This window comes from Octopus bimaculoides, chromosome 5 (assembly GCF_001194135.2).
Source record: "Octopus bimaculoides isolate UCB-OBI-ISO-001 chromosome 5, ASM119413v2, whole genome shotgun sequence".
Classification (NCBI taxonomy): domain Eukaryota; kingdom Metazoa; phylum Mollusca; class Cephalopoda; order Octopoda; family Octopodidae; genus Octopus; species Octopus bimaculoides.
The window spans coordinates 25,918,094-25,939,565 of NC_068985.1; the positions used below are offsets into that span (position 1 = coordinate 25,918,094).

The 21,472-nt window shown below is 33.9% G+C and overlaps 1 protein-coding gene across 1 annotated transcript in view; it reads left to right on the forward strand.

Annotated features, from left to right (window-relative positions):
- The window catches only part of LOC106874950 (DNA-dependent protein kinase catalytic subunit), a 185,220-nt gene that overhangs the window by 95,976 nt on the left and 67,772 nt on the right, over positions 1–21,472 (forward strand). Inside the window, exons 47-59 of the mRNA XM_052968027.1 lie at positions 359–527; positions 1,437–1,502; positions 2,389–2,565; positions 3,648–3,710; positions 5,387–5,500; positions 7,476–7,580; positions 8,134–8,277; positions 10,225–10,376; positions 10,899–11,030; positions 12,598–12,828; positions 15,179–15,328; positions 17,194–17,367; positions 21,087–21,176. Coding sequence (XP_052823987.1) covers positions 359–527; positions 1,437–1,502; positions 2,389–2,565; positions 3,648–3,710; positions 5,387–5,500; positions 7,476–7,580; positions 8,134–8,277; positions 10,225–10,376; positions 10,899–11,030; positions 12,598–12,828; positions 15,179–15,328; positions 17,194–17,367; positions 21,087–21,176 — 1,767 coding nt within the window. The remainder of the gene's footprint in view (positions 1–358; positions 528–1,436; positions 1,503–2,388; positions 2,566–3,647; positions 3,711–5,386; positions 5,501–7,475; positions 7,581–8,133; positions 8,278–10,224; positions 10,377–10,898; positions 11,031–12,597; positions 12,829–15,178; positions 15,329–17,193; positions 17,368–21,086; positions 21,177–21,472) is intronic.

Consider the following 21,472-nt stretch of genomic DNA (forward strand, 5'->3'; position numbering starts at 1 on the left):
GGTTGGACGATTTGACTGAGGACTGGTGAAACCGGATGGCAACACCAGGCTCCAGTCTGATTTGGCAGAGTTTCTACAGCTGGATGCCCTTCCTGTATGCTAAAGAGTTGAATAGCTTGCAATAGTGAGCTCAAATCCTTTTATAGGTTACAAGGGTGAAAGGAAGTATTAGAAGTTTAGTAATATAATTAATTATTTGAGTCATGCCAAACAAAATCGAGTGTATTTCGCTGAATCTTCTTGGATTTATGGTAGTCAAAAATCAACCATTATGATATACATCTATTGCTTCAAATACTGTTATTTACTGATATATATTATGCTGATAATCATTAATCAATTTTTCACTATTTTTCAGGATTGCTCATCAAACAAAAAAAGAAGACATGCGTGGAGAAACTTTATATTTGGAACTTCATCGACAAGTACACTGTGCAGCCTATAACTTGCTTATAGCTATCATTTCTTGTACTCAAACAGATCTCAAGTTTTACAATGTTTTTCTGTTTGCTGAAAATGAAGAGAAAGTAAATATTAATATTTGTCTATAGCTAATACCAATAAAAGATTCATCAAGTTATTTTACCTTCTTTGTGAGTTGTTAGGAGTTGAAAGTTTAAGCAGCTCAGTTTGCATTTTTTCCAATAGTTATATGACTTTCTTCTTGTTGTTGCCTTCATCTTCATTACACATTTGTTTTTTCCATTATCGCATGGTTTAGATGGGTCTTGCTACTGCTCTTAGTCTTTATCATCTAGCACACATCAGCAGAGAAAGACTTATTGCAATCATCATTATTTTTGAGATTAACTATTACTAGACTAGTAAGTATTGATCAGACCATTAATTTCATACTTGTGGTTTTATTTGCACTGACATCCAGAATATAAAGACGGAAGGAATGCCTCCAAGCATTTTGGCTGGCATGCTAATGATTCTGCCTGCTCACTACCTTTAAAGTCAACCTTGGTGGCATTTGAACCCAGAACATAAAAACAGAAGAGATGTCATTAAGCATTTTGCAGAGCATGTTAATGGTTCTACCAGCTCGCTAATAAAGCCAATGTTGAATGCAGAAAGCTCTGTGTTCTGAAAAACAACTGTCCCATGTTCACATACCTGCCTAATAATTGGAACTGATATAGGATAAAGAAAGCTCAAATCTACCATCTTGCTTTGTTGTAGCAGTTAATAAAGGTGCGGGAAGCCTGTTCTAAAAGAGAAATTTACCATAATCTTATGAAATAAAGTGAATACAATCAGTACATGTGAAAGATTCGCATTCTAAACCCATCCAAATGATGTAGAAAATATTAATAGTACAAAAGTTATAATTTTGTTTATGGAAAACATCAAACCTGCTGAGATTTTAAGAATTTCTCTTGAAATATTTATATTGATGAAAATATGCTTGTTTTCTTTCTTTTTCTTTTTAGAAAGAATTTCTATTGGACAATGTCATTGATAAAGAAAAAAAATATTCTTTTCCTATTGTATTTGAGGTAAATGTTTATAACTTGCAGTTTTTAATCATTTGTGAAAACAGTCTATAACATTAAAAAAAATTTTCTTTTTGAAGATTTGTATATTTATAAGTGTGTTTCCCTGTGATGTATGTATGTGTGTGTAAATATAAAAATCTCTTAAAATAATCTATATAAATGAGGGTGTATATGGTTATGTGTGTGTTTATCCCCAAAAGGGGTGAAAGCATGGTGCTTAGTAGTTAGGATATTCAGCTCATAATCATAAGGTTGTGAGTTCAAAAACTGATGGCACATTGTGTCCTTGAGTACAACACTTTATTTCACATTACTCCAATCCACTCAGCTAGCAAAAATTGAGCAGTACCTATAATTCAAAGGGCCAGCCTTGTCACACTGAATGTCCCTGAGAACAACATTAAGAGTATGTGTATCTGTGGAGTGCTCGGCCACTTGCACATTGATTTCACAAGCATGCTGTTCTGTTGACTGGATCAACTGGAACCTTCGTCGTCATAGCCAATAGAGTGCTAGTTATCCCTGAAAGACTCTGAAATGGTGCATCCTTGAGAAAAATGAATTTGTATGTGTATATATATATATATATATCAAGCTGAACAAGATTGTATTTAACCACACCGATCTGGAAGGGCCTGCTAAGGTTATGAGTACCACCTTTCCTTAAAAGTAAGCATGCAGTGATTATACATAGATATTTAAAAAATCACTGATTACATATAGAAAAAAATTAACTTTGAATGACAATACTTTGTATTTGAGCATATACAGTATATTTATGCAAATTGAATCAGATTATCATCTCAACTAAAGTTAATGTAAGTTCTTGTAGTATTGCAGAAATTAAAAGAGCTTAGTAAATAGTTCTTTCTTCCTTTCTTAACAGATGCAGCCAAAAAAGGAAACTATTTTCCTCACACTTCAGAAAGAAATAAAGCAGAAAGTTGTGGCGGATGCTAGTCAATCTGCCTCTTATCATCTCAGTTCAGTGTATTTAGAAAAAAGCAGTTTGAGTGTTGATATTGGTCGATATGATTATCTCTCATCAAATGTTGAACATCAAGTAAGTTGATTACACATGTTCTCATATATTTCATATTTTGATAATAATAATAACGATGATGATAATAATAATAATGATGATAATGATAATAATAATAACTTATCGGTTAAGATGCGGAAATAATTGATACATATGTGATGGTAATGTAAACAAAAGTGGTAATTCTTACATTAAATTTTATTCTTGCACTGGTAAATTTTCTGGGTAGAGGTTTGCTTGTGGTAGATTGGTTAGTTTCTTGGGTAATGAGGGCAGGCTGAGTATTATTTAGGTGCGGGTTTCTTAGTTTAATTAAGCACACTTATATATATGCTTGTGCATTCATTTGTATATACATATGTGTGTCTGTATATATATATATATATGTATACACACATACACATTATATATCACCATCATACCATCATCATTTTTATATATACTTTCCATACTAGCAAGTGTAGGATAGCTTGATACAGTCCTATTCAGTTCTTAATGGGAACCAATGCCCTCATAGAATAATACACTTGCATTTCATTTTTGGCTTTCAGTTACCAACCATTTTAGAGAATGTAGAAAGCAATGTTATGGCACCAGCAAAAGAGTGGTTTCCAAGCTCTTGGCAGGGCAAGAACAATGGGTACTAAATGGTTCTCTCTACCCTTGTCTTTCTCTACAGAATGTACTCGTTGCATTCTATTGTGATTCAAATATGAGAACTGTAGTAACTTTGGATAGTGAAGAGTAAAGAGTACTCACTGCCTTAAGACATGTGTCACTAAAAGTAACCTGGGGTAGTCTTCTACCTGGCCAATTCCTGTCAACTATCCTGCCCATGCAGGCATCAAAGATGGACATTAAACGACAATGACGATGGTATATTTATATATATATTAACCATGTGTTTTGTTAGAAGCACTGAATGTGTATCATATAATGCAGACAAGAAAGTGATATTTTTGAATGCAGTATTGCTGTTAAAACAGCAAAACAATTGGGCAATATTACCCTTACAAGGCAGGAATAGTTGTCAACAAACAGCCATTATGCATTACTTTTATATTACTAATTTTCTATTATACATTACTTGTTTTCTTTTACAGGAGATTCCTTCAATTTCTGAAGAAGAAAATTCTGCAAATTCCTCAGCCATATCTGAAGAAAAAGTAATAACAATGTGATATTTTTCAAATGTTTCAGTTATGTTGGTTTTTTACTTAAATATTATTTCTTCCGAAGGCTGTGTGTTAACTTTGTAGCAAGTTGCTGGGTTTTGTATCAGAGAATGCAAAGTATCTTGCCAGTATGTGTTTTCTAGCAGTAATGACCTGAAATCCATTTGGGTCATTCAGGTACAATTGGACACTCAGGTAGTCAAGTAAGAGAGAATAAACTAATATAGTTTTGCAATTCCTTTTCATGGGACCATGGGAAGATTTGAACTCAGCTCTATTTGGTAATAAAATACTTCTTAGTTATATTGTGCTCCCAACTGGCTACAAGAATAATTTGTACCAACTTATAATAACAAATTACAGCTAGACTATTACATTGTGCAGTGCCAGTTATGAGATATGAATTTTTGATTCTTTAGCTATTATTTTGACTCACCTTTCTGTGACATTCAGATGTGCTCAAATGATGTTAAAAGCTGAATTTATTGCTAAGGAAATTTTCAGCTGATAGAGCCAGAGTCAATTATATAATTAAAAATGCAATTCAACATGGACATTCTGACAATCGTAGCTGTCCTTACCATCCCTCTAATAAATTAGGTATATATATCACAAAATCAGTTAATGGTTAATGCATTTCAAATTGTATATGTCATGTAAAATTTTCTGAATCGTTGCTAAGTGTTTGACTACTTTTACTGATCAGAACTGACTGAAACAACTCTGTACCAACTGTATATTAACTATTTAAGCAATTCATATATTTCAGCCTTTAACATGATGAACTTCTGTTTTTGATCTCCAGTTCATGTGATAGTATGGACTGGAGATATAATAGTCATTTTTATCATACCATATGATAGTAATTTTAAAAATTTTTAATGGCTTAGCCAGAAGAGGGCTTCCAAAACTGGTGAGAGGCCAGAAGTTAAAGACTTGGTCTGAATGCTTACAACAGTGAGGAATTCACTATAAGTACCCAAGCTAATATATCTTATCTTAAAACTAAATCTATGACAATTATTCCACTACCTTTGCAATCATGCTGGAAACTTCTTTTTATCATTTTCACCTCAGGGACTACATCATACTTTGAAGTAAATCTTAGTCATAAAACTTCCCTCCATTAGTTACTAATAGGGATATACAGTACTAAATGAATACAAATAATATTAAAATTTTAATGAAGATTTTAAAATCTACCACTAAAACCTAAAGAGAAATGGATCGATTAAATCTGATTTGTTGTAAGAGAATTTAAAGTATATTCTATAATTAGAGATGATAAAAGAATACCATTGAGGACTTGGCACAACAGCTCCTGTTTGCATAAGATAAAATTGATGTGATATTGGGATTTAAGACCAACATAGTCATATTACTGAAGACTCAGTCTTTAGATTTACTTCTCCCACTTTCGGCCAAATTTTGATCTCTGGGATGAGAATATAAATGAATTAAAAACAGAATTATATTAATACAGTGGAGGTTATATTGTGGTTATTTATCATATTTCATATTTTTGCTAGGTTTACTATATGCATGAGTCAATTCTCATTCAATTGACTAGGAGTTTTATTTCAAGAATCATTGTCTATCTATTGTTGTAACAGTTCTTGAGTTTTATCGTGATAGTTAATTACAACTCCAAATATTATTACTTTCAGACAAGAGGTTATGCTCTTGAAATGGATGAAATTAATCAAAGTGAATGCATGTTACCTGTGGTAGCTGTTCTAAAACATATGTACCAGCAGAATATCACTCCTAAAGAAAACGCAGTATGTATTTTATATTTTTAAAAAAGTCAATTGTTTGATACAAGATCAGCTTTATCTCTCATAACCTGTGACTGAGCATTTTTACTATATATTTCTATATTTCTAGACTATTTCCTTTTGATGGCAATCCATATGAACAATAAACATTAGATTAGAGGGAATCTCTACATGAGCAAAGGGGAGAGACTCAACACAGTTGCACGACCTGCTAGAAATAGCAGTGAAATCCATTTCAAATTACACCCTGTCATTTTAAGAAAAGACATTAGATAGTGTATGTCTTTAAAAAAAGACTAGATGGTCACTGGCAGAATAACTTTCCCCATAGGTCTGCTCAGTCAAGACAGGCTTAGAGATTAACATCAACAAACAACAAGCTATAACTCACATTAGGAATACAAGACCTGTCGGGATGGGCTCAAGTTGTGTTAAAAGTTCCAGTTATGGATGTTTTCATCTCAACTCTATTCATTTTGGTTATTGAAGCCATTATAAAAAAATTAAGAATTAGATGCTTGTAAGAAACCCTGTATACAGTGACTTATTTCTAACCTGTTTTTAATAGGGATGCAAATAAGATTTCCAATCTTGTTTTTTGTTCATATTTTTACTGAACATACTTATAGAAAAAATTTTCTTACAGAGCTTCTACTATAATATATAGTAATATTGTATATTAGTAATGTAAACACAGAGATTATGCAAACTGAATCTTTGATAATAATTTTATATTTTGGCGAAAGCGAAAAAGCAAAATTGTGACGGCATCTGTGCCCAGCGTCACCTTCCTGGCACGTGTAAAGACATTCGAGTGAGATCGTTACTAGTGCCGCTGGACTGGCTCCTGTGCAGGTGGCACATAAAATACACCATTTTGAGCGTGGCCATTGCCAGTACCGCCTGACTGGCCTTCGTGCCAGTGGCACATAAAAGCACCCACTACACTCTCGGAGTGGTTGGCGTTAGGAAGGGCATCCAGCTGTAGAAACTCAAATCATCCAACCCATGCTAGCATGGAAAGCGGACGTTGAACGATGAGGATGATGATGAAAAATATATTTTATACATAACAAAATTAATATCTCCAGTACAACTTGTTAAACATTGTCCAGCTTATGTTTATTATATTATAAATTAAAATATTCTTTAATTGTCTCTACAGTTGTTGGTCCCAAAGTCAAGATTATAGTGTTCTCAGGTTGGAAGTGAGATTACTTGAAGAAGCATTCTGAGTGAAAGTATTCATAAAGGCCTATTGGATGCATTGATATCTATTTGAAATTTGTTGCATTCTTTTTTTTAATGTTGATACATGACCCATGCTGGTGACACATAAAAGGCACCTGTGCCAGTGACATGTAAAAGCACTCGTGCCAGTGACCCTGTACATACTGTGGAGTGGTTGGCATTAAGAAGGGCATCCAGCCATAGAATCCAAGCAACAACAAACTGGAGCCTGGTGCAGCTCTCTGGTTTACTAACTCCAGTCAAACCATCTTACCCATGCCAGCATGGAAAACAGATGCTAAATGATGATGATGACGATGATAACCCGCTCTTCTAAGGTTTACTATAAAGGGCATTGTCATGTGGTATGTAATAAAGAGAATGGAGAACTAGAAACTTTTAGGAATTGCTCATCATAAATACAATGTTTAGTTTGGTATGTTATATCATCATCATCATCATCATTGTTTAACGTCCGCTTTCCATGCTAGCATGAGTTGGACGATTTGGCTGAGGACTGGTGAAACCAGTTGGCTAGACCAGGCTTCAATCTGATTTGGCAGAGTTTCTACGGTTGGATGCCCTTCCTAACGCCAACCACTCAGAGAGTGTAGTGGGTGCTTTTACGTGCCACCGAAACGAGGGCCAGTCAGGAGGTACTGGCAATGGCCTCACTCAAAATGGTGTATTATTATTGAATATATTGTCAGCATTTATGTCTATTGAATTTTCTTTATTTATTTTGTAGGAGATGCCTCCTTGGATGTATTACCTTCATAAAAAATTTACTGCATCTTCAACACACCTAAATATAAAACTGTTTATTGCTAAGCTAATTGTTAATACTGCTGAGGTAAGTTGTGTTAAATGCAATATAATGTTTTAAAGTTAATGGGAATAATAGATGAATATATATTTTTTAAATTTCTTTAGAATATATTAAAATTATTTCCAATATTCATGATTATGTAGTCACAGGTATTCAATCATCACTTTAAATTAATGGAAATGAAAATAAATGCCTAGTTTCTTTCCAGTTGATTACAATATAAAAAGCTATATCATGTATTTAGTTCAAAACAGTTTGGAATTGTGATTAAGTATATCAAATGCGTGTACGCACATACATGCACACACACACACACACACACACACACACACACACATACATACATACACACATACATACACACATACACACATACATACATACATACATACATACATACATACATACATACATACATACATACATACATACATACGTATGTATGGTTTTTTCAAAATATGAATATCACTAAGATCTGCTTATGATTATGTATTTTCCATCAATGCAGTTTTCTAAATTGGTTCACTACCTTTCAGTTTGTATTTATTACGAATTTATCATTTAATGATTATTTCAGATTTTTGAAAAATATGCTTCATTTTGGGTGTTGCCTCTCTCTGAATTCATTATCTGTGGAAATTTTGAAGAAAAAGGCATCAATTATTTTGTTCTTGATATTATTGTGATGATTCTGAGCTGGGGTGAAAATTCAATTCCTCGTGTAAGTAGTTCTTAGTTTTCAAACTGTACATACTTCTCTGATAATGATGCAAAATACTGTCTGCCTGAGACCCCTGTATCTCAGTTTACATTTGCTCTGCGTAGACATATTATACCTTTTTGGAATCAGGATGACCTTGGGATTGAAAATCTGCCCTTCATTTGGTTCTTGAACATCTAGCATTGAGATCTGATTTAAAAGCATTTGGATTGCTATTTCTAGCAGGTAAAGCTTAGCTGATTCATGCCATCTTGGTTGGCATTTGTCAGATACTGTCATAGATCAAGAGGGAGATAAATGACATATACTTCATTAATTTTATGTCAGGATAAGAACTTTGAGACAAATTGGCCAACAGTTGGAATTCAAATTGTGACTGAAACAATGGAATTAATTCTCACCCATCCTTAACCCCTGATCAAACATCACCGGCTTCTGAGCTAGTGATATAAAAATGGCTTTTACAAAATAAGTTTCACATATAAAGCCTTGTATGCGTTTAAAGATTTCAGTAAGGAAAGAAGATTGGTGTGAGATATAGACATTACAAATTGCATATGAGAGAAATAATAAGGTGGCTTACGAGTAGCTCATTAATGACAGCTGGTGCAAAAGTCTATCACTTGTGAAATTGAAATAAATGTAAACTAAGTGAATATTACTGAAGACATGCTTGACTCAATATTCTGTCGTTCAGGCAGGTGACACACCAATATCCTCTAGGCAAGACACTTATAGCAATCTCGGTAACTTTTCTTCTTTTTTTTTTTCATAAGAATCTATTGAAATTAAACATTTCAGTAAATGAATGGTTCATCACTTTTATAGTATTGTCATTGTATTGTGAGGAATTATATCACTTTGAAATACTTAACATTCAGAGCAGCCTTTACATGGCCATTTAGCCTGGAGAAAAAGCAGTTACATATCTTGCCAGTTACATTACTACTGTTACTGAAAAGGAAGGGCACTGGATAATATAATAGACTTTGCCTGTGAAAACATGGTGGTCATGATTAGAGTGCCTTTAAACATAGGTCTCCTCAACTAGCACTGACCTAGAGCTAAGCAATAGCTATAACAACTTACTTAGCACTTAATAAGATAGAAACTGCCATCCTTTCAGCTGGTTGTCTGACAACCTGTTCACTCCATCATCTTTGTTCTTGAAGCAAATTCTTAACCATAAAGTGTTAACAATATTTATTCCATTTTAGGCTAGATTTTTTTTTTATCATAATTTAGAAAAATATCAGAAAATGTTTTATAAATATTTAAAATTTAACAATATTTTTTATCAATACATGTTACTTCTCAACAAAAAGGCAAGATGAATGCCAGTTCCAAGATGAAACTTTATTTGGTACATTTAGCCAACTTTTGTTTGAAAATTGCACTGATGTGCATATAAAATCCATGGAAAAATTTGCAGCAGCAAAAATATTAGAATTGTAAAGATATTGGAAAAGGAATTAAAATCAAGAGTGTTAGTGAGAGAGTGTAGAATATAAGGCAAAATGGAGAAGACTGTCATATGGTCCTCAAAGCCAATCCCTTGCTTTAACATGGTAAAATCATCTTAAAACACATGATGTTCCTACTTTATAGTTGAGGTTAATACTCTGAAAATTTATAATCATGTTACCAGCAACTCAAATCAGACTTTTAACATTTAATCTCTTAATATTTTATTTTGACTTTTCAGGGTCAAAAAATATGTGCCAGTTAAGCACAGAGGTCAATGTAATTTACTTAGCCCCTCCCCTGAAATTGCTGGTCATGAGCCAAAATTTGAAAGCAATATTTTTGTTTTGATTATTTTTTATAGTGTGTTATATATTTGTTTTATCTGAACTAATTTATTAGTTCCTCTTTTCTTTTTTTATTGTGTCTGAGGAGAGTTTTACATTTTCTTTTATTTCTTTTCAATTTTCTTTTAATAATCAGGATACTTCAAAAGAACGTTATGTGGCATCTAGTTTGGTGCAGTTTATCATCAGGAATATTTATAATGCAAACCGGACAATATTTCGAAATAATCTTAAACTGCTGGAAGCTTTGGTAGGACTCTGGAAAGCTAGAATAGATATCCCATATAAGTAAGTTTTTCTTCTTTCATTAGAAATATATACATCTTTGGATTTGTTAGAATGCACATGGAATCATAAATACTGGTTATTTATCTTACTGTTATATTAATATTTTACACTATGTGTATATGTTTGTATCATCATCATCATCATCATCTAACATCCATGTTCCATGCAGGAAGCAATGGAGCCAAGGACTGCATTGTGATCTTGTGTCTGCTTTGACATGTTTCTACAGCTGGATGGCTTTCTTAATGCCAACCACTTTACACACTACATATTGTGAATGGTTCATTTTTTTCTTCTGTATAATAAAATAAAAATTTAAATATGTTCTTTCCTTTTTCTCTACTTCTAAAAGTCTAAGGCTTCAAGCTTGTGTGAGAAAACCAGTACCAACTTCACTCAACCACACTACAGCTCTGTTTTATTAGGGAAGTTTACAAGTTTATGTATACTGTTCTTTGAGTTATGTATTTTTGCTTTATTATTTAAGATTTGAACATTATTTTGTTTTTTTCTTACTTATAGGCTTTTATATGAAATGATGACAAGCAGTGCTCCCAACACTGGAGGTCTGATGGTCAGTGTGCAGCTCTTAGGTGTTCTATTAAAATGTAATTTTTCACCTTATGTAAATATGACAGATGTTCCTCGAGAAACGTGAGTTTTTACTCTTAAAAATATCTTCTCTATAAATAGGAAACACATTTTAATTCACAAAATGACATATAGTGATGTTCTTAAATAAGATATTAAACTATTGCCACAGTGTACCAAACTGTGTAGCGGGATAGCTACTAGTCCTGCTTTAAAAAGAGTTTTTTAATATGCTAACTGTGACATATACCACTGGTGGTTCATTGCAAACTTCACACAACTGGTAATACATTTTTATAATTTTAGAAGATATTCAGTTCTATACCTTTGACATGGTTTCAGGGACATTTAGATGAGTGCTAAATATTAAAGTTTAATTATATATTGTAAAAATGCAAAAGAAATTACATTTCCTTGTAATTAAACAGTATGCAGCATGACTGAAAATATGTGGCATCACCAGTAAGTTCCAGGTTAGCATGTTTAATCTTTTTATGAACCCAGAATGTTCATTATGCTTGTTTTGTAGACTAAATACTGATCTGCATTGGGTAAAAGCTAACTGACTTTAGCAATAAGATTCATACAGACTCTCCATGGGCAAAACTCTACAATTTTCCCCTTAGTGGATTATCACTTTGCTGTAGTAGTCAGCCTTGAAGACATGAATTTACACAACCTGGCTTTCTGTCAGTTACAACAATGAGGATTCCAGTTGATTTAATCAACAGAATAGCCTGCTTGTGAAATTAACATGCAAGTCACAGAGCACTTCACACACATGTATACCTTTAACACAATTCACATAATGTGACGAAGTTGGTCCTTTGAAATAAAGGTACAACTCATTTTTGCCAGCTGAGTGGACTGGAGCAACATGAAATAAAGTGTCTTGCTCAAGGACAAAACAGGCTGCAAGGAATCAAACTTACAATCATCAGCCAAATATCCTAACCACTAAGTCATACACTTTCTTTATTAATGTACAACAATCAAAATAATAATTATATTTTCCACTAAGTTTAAGAAAAAAAAATTCAAACTGCTTTTGAAGGTGTAATTTCAATTTTTCTTTTCAACAGCCCTTAAGACACTAGATTTAATTCAATTAACTTAGTAAAACAATAGCGGAGGCGCAATGACCCAGTGGTTAGGGCAGCCAACTCGCAGTCATAGGATCGCGGTTTCGATTCCCAGACCGGGTGTTGTGAGTGTTTATTGAGCGAAAACACCGAAAGCTCCATGACGCTCTGGCAGGGGATGGTGGCAAACCCTGCTGTACTCTTTCACCACAACTTTCTCTCACTCTTACTTCCTGTTTCTGTTGTGCTTGTAATTCAAAGGGTCAGCCTTGTCACACTGTGTCACGCTGAATTTCCCCGAGAACTACGTTAAGGGTACACGTGTCTGTGGAGTGCTCAGCTACTTGCACGTTAATTTCACAAGCAGGCTGTTCCATTGATCGGATCAACTGGAACCCTCGACGTCATAAGCGACGGAGTGCCAACAACAACAGTAAAGCACTTCACATTAAAAATGTCTTACTTCTAAGGAAAATAAATCATTATATTTTGACTTCTCATACAGGTAAACTACAACTTTTATTTTTATTTATTCTTCTTTTTTATAGATATTTTGATCGGTTGTCTGAAGGACTTCGTCATAATAGTAAAATCGTTTATGCTAGCACAGCTGAGGTGTTAGGTTTGTCATTGAAATATTTTGATCAGCATAAAGATTCTGAATTTGAGAAATTTATGAGACAAATTGAAAAGGTAATGAATAATTTAGAATCCAAGCTTGGAAATTTCTTTGTTTGTCTTCATAAGATGCAGTTGCACTATCAACCAGTTGCTAAGAGGTGAGTTAAACATTTCTTACTGAAAATACTTTAAGAATCTATTTCATTGAGAGAAAAAAAAAAACTTTCAGCTGACTATAAAATTTTGAAGCAATTAATCACCTCTAAAAAAAAGAAAAAAAAAATGAAAGCACAATTTCTATTTTAAATTAAATTTATGTTGAAATGTTCTCGGAACTTTATTCATCCATGCCCACCAAAACAGTCATTAAATAAAATATTGCATATATGTATATGTGTGTTTATGTATATATATGCATGTGTATGTAGGCGTAGGAGTGGCTGTGTGGTAAGTAGCTTGCTTACCAACCACATAGTCCCGGGTTCAGTCCCACTGCGTGGCATCTTGGGCAAGTGTCTTCTACTATAGCCTCGGGCCGACCAAAGCCTTGTGAGTGGATTTGGTAGACGGAAACTGAAAGAAGCCTGTCGTATATATGTATATATATATATGTATGTGTGTATGTGTTTGTATGTCTGTGTTTGTCCCCCCAACATCGCTTGACAATCGATGCTGGTGTGTTTATGTCCCCGTAACTTAGCGGTTCGGCAAAAGAGACCGATAGAATAAGTACTAGGCTTCCAAAGAATAAGTCCTGGAGTCGATTTGCTCGACTAAAGGCGGTGCTCCAGCATGGCCACAATCAAAAGTCTGAAACAAGTAAAAGAGTATGTATGTATGTATATATATATATATATATATATATATATATATAGATATAGATATAGATATATATAGATATAGATATATAAGCTTGTATTGTTAGGTATATGTATGTGTATGCAGATGTACATGTGTGTGTGTGTACGTAAATATATATATTCATTATCATCATTTAATGTCCATTTTCCATGCTGGCATGGGTTGGACAGTTTGACAGGAGTTGGTAGGCCAGGGAGCTGCACCAAGCTCCAATTGTTTGTTTTGGCATAGTTTTTGCAGCTTGATGCCCTTCCTAATGCCAATCACTTAACAGAGTGTACTGGGTGCTTTTTAACATGGCACCAGTACAGGTTCTTTTTAACATGGTGCAAATATGGGAGCTTTTTTTGCATGGTGCAATCACAGGTGCTTTTTATATATGCCAACATGGGTGCCTCTTATGTGGCACTAACAAGAGTGCTCTTACATGCACACACACACATACAAACACACACATACACACACACACACACACACACACACACACACAAGTAACTGACATGAGAGAGGCCAATATCACATGACCATACATAGAGAAAATTGTTGCCAACTGAAACTAGTAATGTCAACTTGCTACCCAATGCACTTGAGAGCATAAGAGGGACTGTGACCGAGTCACCTGTGTATAGATTTTGGGGTGGACAGAGGAACTCAGCATTCTGAGGTATCTACATATTGTCAGACTTGTTAGTGAGCTACAAAGCAAAATAGCAGCAGTTTTATATGGCTAGGAGAAGCTAACACTAAATAGAATTGATATATACTTCTGGATAAGAAATTCAATATACTTCATTTTCTACATAAAGACTGCTACCAGTGAGAAATTCACAGTACATACATAATGCTGAACTTTTGCATCTCAAATATACAAGAATAATTTACAAATAAATGGCTGAAAGTTTTTTTTATATTAATATCAAAATATGTAATTTTTTTTGATTGTTTTGTTTTTGTGGTGGTGGGTACTTTTTGTTTTTCATTCAAATTCAAACAATTGATTTAAAATGTTTCGTATACATTGTGTACATTCAAATACACACATAAAAAATATTGACTGAATTCAACTAAGAGCCCTTGAAGATGGTTCATTATTTTAAAGGCCATGCAAGATACATGTAAGAAAGCTCGTAATAGATGGGGAAATATTTGGAAGGGCATCCATTTGTAAAAACCATGCCAAAATTGACCTCACCTGTGTGAGTCCCACATAAAAAGCACTCAGCCCACTCTACGGAGTGGTTGGTGTTAGGAAAGGCATCCAGCCATAAAAACCATACCAAAACAGACACAGAAGCCTGGCACAAACTCCAGCCTGGTCAGCTCCTCTCAAACCATCCATGCCATGCCAGCATGGAAAGGGGACGTTAAACAATGATGATGATGACATGACTTGTAAAGGCCATCAAGGCAAAAGGGCCTGCTAGACAAAATACTTAACAGCTTGTCTTCTGACTTTATGTACTGAGCTCAAATACCAAAATGGTTAACTTTGCCTTTCTTCCTTTCAAAGTCAATAAAGAAGAATACCAGTCGATCACTGAGGTTGATGCAATTGACTTATCCCCATCCAGTAAAATAGCTTCATTTTTGCCAGAATTTGAAAAACCATTATGATTTGTAATTTATTTTCATTATGATTATTTCTAGATATTTACCAAAGCTGCTCCATCACTTAACCAAACTCCATGGAGATTTCCAATTGTATTGTTTGGAAATGTTGCTTGGGAATATCAAGAATGTTGACGGTGCATTCAAAGAATTAAAGAGCAAAAATTTCTTCTCTTTCTTTGCTCACAGGTAAGTACTTTTATTCTTCAGTTATTGTCAGTTATTTTTAAATGACTTTTGGAAGAAATATTGTAACACTAAATCAATCAATTAGTTGTATTCTCTTCCTACAAAAAAAAAATGTCATGCCATGATATATAGGCAAAAATTATTGGTAATACACTAAGCATTACTATTGTATTTAGTTTAACCTTTCTTTTTTTTTTTTTTTTTTTTTTATAATCTTTTTTACATTCTAAATTCACAGTATTCTAAGATCAGCAACTTAACCTTTCCATTTTTTACTTTCAATAATTAGGTCATTAATAAACTAAGGTGGAGTTATTTGGCTATATCATTGCTACTTCAGAAATTTACTTTGTATGTAACTAAGAAATTTTAAGTTTTTAAGCACTTTCACCTAAACCAACCACTCTCAAAATTAGTGACATTGTTAGTTACTTGAGAAGGAACTATTGAATAATTTGGGAAAGATGAAGCATTACCAGAAAGTGCTACATTTCACTGATGCACATGTTAGATAAGAAAGAAGAAATAGTTATTTTCATCATAATAACTGACATGCATATCTATATATATATATATATATATATATATAAAACAGAGTTTGTGTGTGTGTGTGTGTGTGTGTGTGTGTGTGTGTGTGTGTGTGTGTGTGTGCGTGCATGCTCCTTATGCATTCCAAAACCAAGTTGCCGATTTTGACGTATGGGGTATCAAAAGACTCAGTAAGCTTTTGGCTACCAACTAAACTATATTTTCATTCACTTATTTGCATTACAAAAATTTAACATTATCATTTTTCTTTTAATCATCTATTGTAAACAACGTCTTTTACCACCACCACACTGACAATGATGTCACATTTTCTATTTGAGTGTGTTCGCGCGTTTATTATGTACATTAGGCCTATAACTGACAAGTATATGTATGTGACGGTGTTTGTGCCTGTCTGAATACATACATTTTTGTGACGACTAACACACACACACATCTAAAGGCACAGACAGACACACACAGGGACGGAGGTAGGCTTGAGGTATGCGTTAATGTGTGTGTGTGTGTCTTAGTATATGTATGTGACTTTACCCCCCACCCAACTTGCAAGAATATGAACCCTGAGATGGGGGAGGTAACTTTATGCTACTAGTATAAGGATTAAAAAAGGGTACAGTATGAGTGAAAAAGACCAGAGATGAACAGGTTTCTTGCTATAGATGAGCTGTATGACTGTTCACATTTTAGAAGACAGGGTGGCAGTAGGGCTGGAAGAAGGTGTATGGTGACGAGATGTTACAGTGGACTTTCTGTGTATGAGATGAGTAGGAATGAATAAGCCAAAGCTGTGTATGTGAGTCTATTTGCACACACACACACATGTACACTGGTTCACACACAAATTATCACTCTCTGGGTTATTATTTATTTTGCTGGAAGAATCTGCTCATTTACTAAGCAATTCAGACTCTATGAAGAAAAGTGCATGTGAGGCCTCCTTTTCAAATGAATGAGTCCTCTACATACTGAGCTGGTCTCTCAGCAAGATAAATTATAACTCATAGTGAAAAACTGTATTAATAAATTATGGAATTCTATCTTAAACTGCTCAGAGAACTTAATTGAAAATGGTATTCTTTGTTTTTTAAAAAATAGTAGTTTGCTCCATCTATACTTTTCTTCTGATGAAGGAGTAGTCTCCAAAATGTTAAGACTCTCTCCCTTCCTTTTAAGTGTTTAGCTTAATACAGTATTTTATTAAGGTATATGTATGTAAATATGCATGTGTCCCTCCTGTGTTGTCTTTTTTTTATTTCATGCTCATTGCTTCTATATATATTATTACTAATGTATCTTTTTTTTTTTTTTTTTAACAGAAATAAAAATATTCGATTGACTTCTTTGCATATTGTGAAAGCTTTGCTTGCTGAACTTAAACCAAATGAGTTAGCAGAAATATTTTCTAGTATTAATTGTCAGAAAGAAGAACCATGGGTAGCTTGTCGTAAAGTATTGTATGATATCCTCATGTGGGTATATGACAACTATGGGTAAGTTTTTCAAAATGTCTTTGCTCTTCATTTTCTTGTGGGGGGGGGGATCTTTTTTTTAATTTTTTTTTTTTTACAGTCTCAGGTAAGAAGAATGAAAGTGCCCAGAACCCTTTCCAGGGTTTCCGAGGCTGGTAGGAGTGAAGAGAAGATATCATCAAAGTAGAGACTTTGTCCAAGATACTTGCAAGAAAGCAGACTCTTTTACATGCACCCAGAGTACCAGGTGACTGTGTGGTGTTAAACTGGGCAACTAATTAAATTATTTCTACTCAACCCATGGAAAACATGCTAAGTGGCATCATTATTATGAGTTTTTCTTCTTTCAATTTTGTTCCCATTCCTTGTCGAGTGTCTTCCAGACAACTTGGGCAAAGAAACTCACTTTATACATTGGTAGACCATTAAAATAAACAGATCAGAATGTTCATTTACAAAATCAAGTTATGTAGAAAGAGAAAAAAAAGAAAAAGAAAAAAGAATAAATAATAAAATTTTACATAGGTTTAATCATTCTTATAGCAACACTGCTCTTCTCAATATGTGTGATGTACCAGTTAAAGCAATTTTTGCATGTCTTGCATGGATGGTAAACCAGGGATCATTCTCAAATAATTTTCAGTTTCTTTTTTGATCATTCCAAGGTGCTCCTACAATCACTGGTATTGTAACCGCCTTAAAATGCCACATTTTGCCAATTTCAATTAGCAAGTCTATTTTCCGAGCTCATCAAACTCTTTTGCCGAGATATTACGATCACAAGGAATACTCATGTCAATCAATAAACAGACTTTATTGTTTTGGTTTTTCACAACAATAGCTAGTTTATTAGCTTTTATGGTTGTATTGTTATTGTTATTGATGATGATTATTATTATTATTACTTCCGCCTTAGCAAAGGCAGAGGTATTGTTTTCAGTTGTGTTTGTTTGTCCATGGGCAAGATATCTCAAGAATCACTGGATGGATTCAGATGAAAATTTCAGGGATGTTTGGCCTCATGACTGGCATGAACTGATTAGATTTGGGGATCGATCCAGTACCAGACAAGGATTCTGGATTATTTGTTATATTTACTTTACTTTATATGATTACAATCTTTCATTCACTTTCAAGTCTTTCTCAATTATCTCCCTTTAGGTTGTTTCCAAAGTTTTATTTTTGTTTCTCTATTGTTAATTTTACTCGTGTCTCTATCTTAGTAGAAACTGATGGATAAAGAAATTAAACTACATAAACAAACGGCAGCAAAACCGTTCAGGAATTAAATAACACTAACATATTTTTATAATATATATATTATATATTATACATACATATTAACACTTTACAGTATACTTACATATATACATACATCTATACATTGATCTAAAACAACAGGAATACTAAAGGAAGGCTGGAATTTAAGAGAAGAGAAAACCAAAAGGTCTCATGTTATTCATTTAAAAAGAACTTATTATTATTACCTCCACCTTGAAACTATTTTGAATGGTAAATTTGTTAACTTTGGCTTGTATTAGATAAGGGTAAACTATTCATTACTGCTACTAAATTTTCTACTGCCATCTTCACATTCTATGACTACCATTGGGATCAATCAGGTACCAGACAATGATTCTGGATTATTTTTCTGTTTTTTTTTTTTTACTTAATTTTTGAGAGCGGTCGGGTTCATTTTTAGTATTCTCGTTTGTGAGAGCAGTGGAGTTTATTTCAGATATTCTCATTTTAAAAATCATCTCTGGCTAATCATTGAGAGGACATTGGTATTGCCTTGGCAAAGGTTTGTGCTTTCTGAGTGCTCTTGTTGTTGTTGCTATTATTATTATCTTATCATTATTATTATTATTTGATGAAAACTCTCAGTTTATTTTGCTGGGTATGATGGAAAGTGTCAGCTGTCCACAGCCAGCAGACTAAGGTGACACTCGTTTTATTAATCTTTTTGACCCCAGTTGGTAGTTGAATACTGATACTTCCAAGTGCACCAATTACTATTAGTATCACGTCTACTGTCTTCATTGACTACAACCTTCAGGTGATTGCACTGAATCATTGCATCCCACAGGATTTTGCAATCTTCATTCTCAGTGACTCTTTCCGGAGTTTTCTCATACCACATCTTTGCTCTTTGTAGGCCAAGATTTCTATATTCTGCATCTGTTGCTCTTGACAGTGTTGTCAATTCTGCACTTTACATAGTTAGTCCTTAATGCTTGTTCTTGTGCTGCGCATATAAGTGCTTCTGTCTATCTTCAGGTCACTCCTCTTCATCCATAGCCACCAGTACTATACAACAATACTAATAATACTTATTAGTATTATGTTACCCTATTTATCTTTTCTTTTTGAACATGGTTGGGTGTGAATTGAGTGAGATCTGACTTCTGTTTTAAGTGAGTCAAGTGACCACATAGAAATTCATTCATTGGCCCAGAAAGCAATCTTGTAGATAATGTAGCTCATCAACTCATAATTGGGCTCTTTGTTTACAAATTGCTATTTTGATAATACCCTAAATTTACTGTAATTTGATATCTTCAAATATAGTGTTAACATTTCTGTTTATATTTTTACTATTATAAAATAGAAAGTAGCATCATCATCATTATCTTCATTGTTTTTATGTCTGCCTTCAATGCTGGCATCAGTCAGACAGATTGTCATGACCCATGTCAGTTCTTATTTGAAGTTACTGCTCTGCTAAACAGATTAAAGTATTGGGTCATCCCCTAAATAACCCATTTTTTTCAATTGCCTGAACTAAAAGTTGGAGGGGGACAGGATAAACTACCTGCATCAACTTGCTATAAAAGTAGGTCGTAATTTTACCTTGTACTTATTCTTAGCACAAGTTTTGAAGAGTGGAGTTCGATTTTAACAGTTATTTTAACAAAGCTATAATGGAAGTGACAAAGGAGCATATTTTGCTTTGCAAGTTCAATAAAGGCAACAATGCAATAGAAAGTGTGAAGAAAATCAATGCAGTATATGGGGATCGGACAATAAGCATACAATAACATGGTGAAGGTGGCGGAGATGTGTGTGATTGAGCTTATGGTGAGTGTGATGGTGCATTTGTTTCATGTTGTGAGTTTAGAAAGGGGTAATATGAGGCTCAGGTGTATGAAGGTCTGTGAATGCCCATCAACTGCACTACCACACACTTAACTCTGAAATAGCATAGTCTACTTAGCTATAAGTAGATGCAGCAAAGTAAAAACAACTGAACTCAGTAAACATCAACAGAACTCTGAAATTAATATTTCAGTAACTTGCAGCAGTATTGAGCTCTGTTCCTCTTATAAGAATAGCTTGAAGAAGGATTGTCTTCAATAAACTAGAATTTGTACAGAAGCCTGTTGTATGTGTATAAATGAATAATGACTACATTCTTTTTATGTGGCTGCCGATGCATGATGTTCGTTCGGTCATGCATGCACAATTGCTAGCATGATCGAATTTGCAACTGGAATATCATACTGATGAGGAAATGGAGAGTTGTTCGCTCCTAAGCCAAAAACGCGTCTATGATTAACTACGGCTGGTTAGTTTTCGTTGTTTTTTCTTCTTGTTTTGCCTTTGTGAGTTACAAGTAATGCTATCTGTTGGAGTTTCAGCATTTTAGCTGCTATTTCTGTTGCTGATCCCTTAATTATGTTTATATATGTATATATATATATTTATTCTACACATTAAACCTATTTTATCCATTTTAGAGAGGAAACATCAGAAGAAAGTGGTCAAATAATGTCTTATACACAGGAATTATTGTTGAAAGGTCTAGAAGATAAAGATTATTCATGCCGGTAAGTATAAGTATTAATAATTTTAAGTCTTCTTTGTTGATGCTTTAACTAAAAAGCTTACAAAACAGGTAAAAAGAAAATTATATAAATCCTTAAAATATTCAGGGATAAATTGTTTATTGTTATTTTTATTTGTTTATGTTGGCTGTGTGGTAAGAAGCTTGCTTCCCAACTACATGGTTCCAGGTTCAGTCCTACTGTGTGGCACCTTGGGCAAGAGTCTTCTACTATAGCCTTGGACTGACCAAAGCCTTGTGAGTGGATTTGGTAGACGGAAACTGAAAGAAGCCCATCGT